A 6,049-nucleotide genomic window follows, 5' to 3' on the forward strand; every position below is an offset into this window, starting at 1 on the left:
AGGACATTAGGAAAGGTAACAGAAATCTGGTGACCTTGTCTTCATCAATATGTGAATATTGACCCATCGGTAAGTTCAAGAGAAACGTGGCAGTTCCAGTCAGCTAAATCTTAGAAGTTCAACAAGTAATACAGTTCCCCAAACGCTAAATAAACACAAAACAAACTATAGGAAAACATTCCTCTCAATCCCAACAGAAAGCATTCACATCTGCTTTAGTGTTCTTCCAGGAGGAAATCCTTTGCCATCTGTCATCATTTCTATGCTAGGGCTTGGGAAAGAACTACTTGAGACTACTTCCGTGAACAGCTTTATTTCTCATGAGAATGTGATGAAAAGTGGAAAACCCTTCAGAATGTTTAGTTAGGAAGATTGCCCTTCATGCTCTTCTTTGCTGGGGTAAGTCAACAGGCAGTGGTTGAAATTCAGGTCTTCAGTGCATATATTAGTACCTCTGAGAAAAAGCAGCCATCAGGTGACAGGGAGCAGAACTATTGACACCGTGATTTTGTTGGGCTTTCTGACTGCATTCCAAAGTTCAGGAAAACATCGCAGGTACCAGTTATGAAGCTGGTATCCATCTTTCTGCTGGTGACCATTGGTATTTGTGGTTATTCTGGTAAGTCACAATCTGGAGCATTGATAGCTCTGTCCTTTTCTGTTTCTATTGTAACACAATTCATCCTAGCATACCAGCAATAGAGTACTGTAAAAGGAGTCTCAGAGTCACAGAAAATGATAACTGCTGGAAGAAAGTGGAACTCCTCCATCACTCAAGCTGTAACACTACTCCTAATGCACAGTAAATTAGGTGGCTAGATTGAATCGCCTGAAGTAGGTGCATTCATCATCTATAAAGACTGTTGTAAGTAAGCTTATAGTGGGTCAGAGGATGAGCTTTCTATAGAAACTCCTGTACTGCAATCTCCAGTGGGGTGTACAGGCAGCATTCAGTGGCTGTACTGGGGAGTGAAGTACTTAATTTTCAAATAAGGCACAGAACCTGGCTCCTTAGAAGGCTGAGAGAGTCCTTTGAGAGGGAGTCTCTGTAACTATCAGGATGAGATGTTTGGATCCTTGAGAAAAATCTTTGATTGTATCCATTGCTCTCCAAGGGTAAAGTGTATGATGAATGTTATCCAGAAAGATAGAGAACTCACAGAAATGTTTAAGGTGAACATTATGAAGATCAACCGTGAGATTTTAAGTGCTACCTGTACTCAGAATTCTCACTCAAGATGGTTGCCTTTACTGGAGTCTCTTTGTTGAGAAATTTGCCAGATTTGAATATTTCATTGTCCCTTAGTGTGTAAGGAAAGTTTTTTTTTTTTCAGACAAAGATGACAGCAGAAAGGAGCACAGATTAAAATAACTAGCAGTCTATGAAGAGAAAGTTTGAATGGAAAATAAGTGACAGAAGATGACGACAGGGCAAGCCACAGGCTCCAGTTTCATACTTTGAATCAGGAATCAGGAAACAAACAGGTTTTCAGAGAAATAATGAACCTCAGAAAAATCTTAGCTACTAAGAAACAATTTAATTAGGTGAATAGTCCCATGCACATATATATTTAAATATTTGCACAGGTTTTCATAAAAGTATATTACACATATTTTTCTATTCTGCTTATCAATTTTATGCAAAGTAAATTCTCTCCTTTTTAGCAGATTTTTTTAAAAAACTTTATTTTAAGCTGTAATTATTAACTTGTCTACTGTATAAATTGATAGGCTTTGCTGTGATATATGCTTACATTCATACATGCTGAACTAACCATGTACAGCTTTTCTTCTTTCTACACCTCTCTTTTATAAGTACCTTGTTCAGCCTCTCTACACCTCTTCTGATTTATTCCTTTTTTTTGTCCCTCATCCTCCCTGACCCCTTGTGACCACTATTCCATAATTCAAAGATATAAAGTGAAATTTCCCCCAGCAAAACATTGATAACTCCCTACTGTCCTTAGGGAAAAGTCCTGTAATTATGGGTACGGCATTGAAAGCTTTCAAACACCTTATTTGACTGATTTTTTCTGCATTGCCCAATTATCTAGTTATTGGCCACATCCACTGAAATTCTACATTCTGGCCCTACTCTCTAGACAGATAGGTAGCCATTCTATATACATTCACATTCATTTTAACGTCACAAGGATTTTCTGATCTTGTACCAAATTGCATTTACTCCTCTTCTTAACCCAGAACTGTTCCTATTCTAACTGGTGACAATTATGGTGTGGCACTGAACTGAATTGATTTCATTCACTCTAATTTAATTCATCCAGGCTTGGTCTTGACTGGCGAAGCTTTATGGCAAGTCTCCTTAGGCTGAAGGCTATCACTGCGGACAAAGTATATACAAAATACTCTCTCATTCAATGCCTCTTTAGTACCTACTGAATGAATTTTCAGTACTTTCCCTTACTACATGACATAATTAGTTCTGAACATCAGGCATAGCAGCAAACACAAACTCCTTCCTCTTATGGATCTTCTATACTAGGGAAAGGGTGAAACTGGTAAAAATAACACATATATAATATAGTAGATAACAATATGAAAAAACTATGAGAGAAGAGCAACACAAGATGCTGTTTAAATATAGTGGCTGCTACAGCCTTCTTTAAGGGATAATCTTTATAAAGAAACCAGACTACAAGAGGAAAGAAGTGCTATAGCTAACTGCAGAAAGTTCTAGGGAGATGAACTGTCATATGCCATGCCCCCAAACCAACAATATGGATGGGAAACCCAAAGGAGCGCATGTAGATTGGAGATGTTGGTGAACAGAGAGGGATGGGATGGAGTCTTAGACAGAGATGGGTGTACCATGTTTCACTCTTTGCTCCCCTTTGCTTGGCAGCCACTGCCCTTTTCATCAACAATATCCCTGTTGTTGACAAATTACCTGTACCTTTGGACGACATTATTCCCTCATTTGATCCCTTGAAGATGCTTCTGAAAACCCTGGGCATTTCTGTAGAACATCTGGTGGCAGGACTGAAGAAGTGTGTGGATGAGCTGGGGCCAGAGGCTTCTGAGGCCGTGAAGAAGCTTCTGGTAATTATAATTTGTTCTTATTTCCCTGGGAGAAGCCTTTGCTATGTGAACAACCTCCCATCATTTGTAAGTGTATTATTTCTTCCCATGATATGTGCATATCCCAGGGACTCCAAAAGGCAAACATTTGCATTTATAGAAAGAGTGTTTGAACAGTCTAAGCTGTGATTTTATATCATTGCATAGCTTTGGGATCCTAGATAAGACACTGAGTCTTTCCTTCAACATCAGCAAAATGTCAAATAGGAGACTAAAAGTAAATAGTTTTGAAACATACTAATCACAGGCAAGAAGGCTTATCATATTTATCTTTGTTTCTATTTTCCAGGAGGCTCTTTCACACCTGGTATAAAATCTGCATAAAGAGATTTAAGGATGGAGTATGAAGAGAAGGATTTGCTCATTCTGGCTGGCTGGATCTCTCATTCTATCATTTGTAGACTGAATGTCCCAGAGTTTAGGGAGTCTAGAAAAGTACGAATAAAGCAATGAAAAGATCTGTGACTCAACCTGTGTTCATTCTAGAATATTGCTGGAGACAGACCTCAGTCGGGTCCTTGATCTGCAGGAAAACTCAGGATTCCAGTTACAGGTGGGCAGGAGTCGGCAAGTAAAGGATGACAAACAGACATGGACACAAGGGAGTGTGGTATCTGAATGTAACTTTGTCAAAGTTAGCATCAGTTTTATATAATACAGAAAGCAAAGAAGTAGGGTGTCACAGCAGGCAAGATATATTGAAGTTACCTGACACAAAACCGAGGAATACCTTCAAAGGATTGACAGGAACCAGGCAATGTTTACAGTTGAGAATAATGAATAGCCCTACCTAAAGTCTGCTAATGACAGGGGCCAGGAGAGGATTTCACAACCTAGTCACAATTTATGCTATTCCTTTGAACCTTGTGAAAGCTTGCACCAGGGAGTTCTGCTCTAGCAGACCTTCTCATGAATAATGCAGCACTGTAGTTCCTCCTTAAACCACAACCCTCCTGTTTCCTAGGCCATGGTAAATTCTTGCATATGGGAGTAACTTGGCTGCTCTTTTAAGTATCTGTAGGGAATCTCCATTTGTCAGAAGAACTCACCAACTTTCTTCTAATATACAATGTAGACTGCCATACCTGACTGTAATGAAGATTCTAAGTATACATTGCTAAGCTTGCCCTGAGATTTCTAACTCTTTTCCAGTAAAATGCTGGAAGAAAGCATGCAAGACCCTCCACACTATCGCAGGGACAAATCTGGGGCATTCTTGCTATGGGAATGCCAAGGTTCCAGGATACTAAGTTTCCATGAACTTTTTGCCTGGGGACTGCTTCCAGGTTTCTAGGCCTGTCATGCGAGTCACTACTGGAGTGGATGTAGCAGAGTATAACTAGACAGTTTTTCTCCTGTGTCACACTCTGTAGAGACTATTATTGGACATATAGTCTAGCATACGAAGTAGGATACACTTACTCTGTAAGCCAATTTGGTCCATTACCTACCATACTTCATGTACTTGTGTTTCCAGATCCCTCATCTTATTCTTCCATTAAAAATGAAAAAATCCTTTCCTAATCTGTAGGCTGCCGTTTTGTCTTATTGACAGTGTCCTTTGCCTTACAGAAGTTTTGCAATTTCATGAAGTCCCATTTACCAGTTGTTGATCTTAGAGCCTGAATTGCTGTTCTGTCAGGAAGTTGTCTCCCTTACCCATGATTTCAAGGGTATTTCCCACTTTCTCCTCTATGAAATTTATTGTATAAGGTTTTATGTTGAGGCCCTTCATCCACTTGGACTTTTTTTTGTGCAGCGTGATAACTATGTATCTATTTTCATTCTTCTACATGCAAACTTTCAATTAGACCAACATCATTTGTTGAAGACAAACGTTCTGTTGTATGGTTTTGGCTTCTTTATCAAAAATTAAGGGTTCATAGGTGTGTGGATTTATTTCTGGGTCTTTGATTCAATTCCATTGATCAACATGTCTGTTTCTTTACCAATACCAGGCAGTTTTGATCACTACTGCTTTGTAGTACAGCTTGAAGTCAGGGATGGTGATTTCTCTAGAAGTTTTTTTATTGTTGAGAATTGTTTTGCTTATTGTGGGTTTATTATTTTTACTTATGAAGTTGAGAATTACTGTTTCAAGGGCTATAAAAATTTGTTGGAATTTTGATGGGGTTGCACTGAATCTGTAGATTGCTTTTGGTAAGATGGCCATTTTCACTATATTAACCCGACCTATCTGTTAGCATGGTAGCTCTATTCATCTTTTGAGGTTTTCTTCAATTTATATCTTCAGGAACTTGTTCTTGTTATACAGATCTTTCACCTGCTTGGTTTGAGTTAAACCAAGATATTTTATATTATTCATGGCTATTGTAAGGGGTATTGTTTCCCTAATTTTTCTGTCAGTCCATTTATCATTTACATAAAGGATGGCTACTGATTTATTTGAGTTATGTTTGTAACTCATGATAGTGGCATGAGCCACTATCTTGAAATTGTTTATCATCTATAAGAGTTCTCTGATAGAATTTTTGGGGTTGCTTATATATACTATCATATCTGCAAATGGCAATACTTCTTTTTCAATTTCTATCCCCTTGATCTCCCTTAGTTGTCTTATTGCTCTGTCTAGGACTTCAAGTACTACATTGAATAGATAGAGAGAGGGTGGGAAGCCTTGTCTGGTCCCTGATTTTAGTGTTGTTTCTTTACATTTCTCTCCATTTAGCCTGATGTTGTCTATTAGCTTGTTGTATATTGCTTTGATTATGTTTAGGTATATGCCTTGTGTTCTTGAACTCTATAATATATTTTAATGTGAAGGGATGTTGAATATTCTCAAGGGCTTTTTCAGCATCTAATGAGATGATTAGTTGGTCATCAATGGGAGGAGAGGGCGTTGGTCCTGTGAAGGTTCTATGCCTCAATAGAGGGGAATACCAGGACCAGGAAGCAAAAGTGGGTGGGTTGGGGAGCAGATGGAGGGGGA

General features: G+C 38.7%; 1 protein-coding gene across 2 annotated transcripts; it reads left to right on the forward strand.

Annotated features, from left to right (window-relative positions):
- Positions 1-564: 564 nt before the first annotated feature.
- Positions 565-3,412, forward strand: Scgb3a2 (secretoglobin family 3A member 2). Of its 2 annotated transcripts, none has more exons than XM_021151075.2 (3): positions 565-619; positions 2,864-3,126; positions 3,389-3,412. In XM_021151075.2, the coding sequence occupies exons 1-3, from the start codon at positions 565-567 to the stop codon at positions 3,410-3,412; spliced, it is 342 nt and encodes a 113-aa protein (XP_021006734.1). The 2 variants fall into 2 exon arrangements, with proteins under 2 accessions (XP_021006734.1, XP_021006735.1); XM_021151076.2 differs by having other exon boundaries at positions 2,864-3,060.
- Positions 3,413-6,049: the final 2,637 nt, after the last annotated feature.

Source organism: Mus caroli, unplaced genomic scaffold, assembly GCF_978045245.1.
Source record: "Mus caroli unplaced genomic scaffold, Mus_caroli_1 scaffold_19, whole genome shotgun sequence".
NCBI lineage: Eukaryota > Metazoa > Chordata > Mammalia > Rodentia > Muridae > Mus > Mus caroli.

Coding starts and splice junctions, on each gene's coding strand:
- Scgb3a2 (XM_021151075.2), top strand. CDS start 565: ATGAAGCTGGTATCCATCTTTCTGCTGGTGACCATTGGTATTTGTGGT. Junction 620..2,863: donor TGGTATTTGTGGTTATTCTG/GTAAGTCACAAT, acceptor TTTGCTTGGCAG/CCACTGCCCTTTTCATCAAC. Junction 3,127..3,388: donor TGAACAACCTCCCATCATTT/GTAAGTGTATTA, acceptor TCTATTTTCCAG/GAGGCTCTTTCACACCTGGT.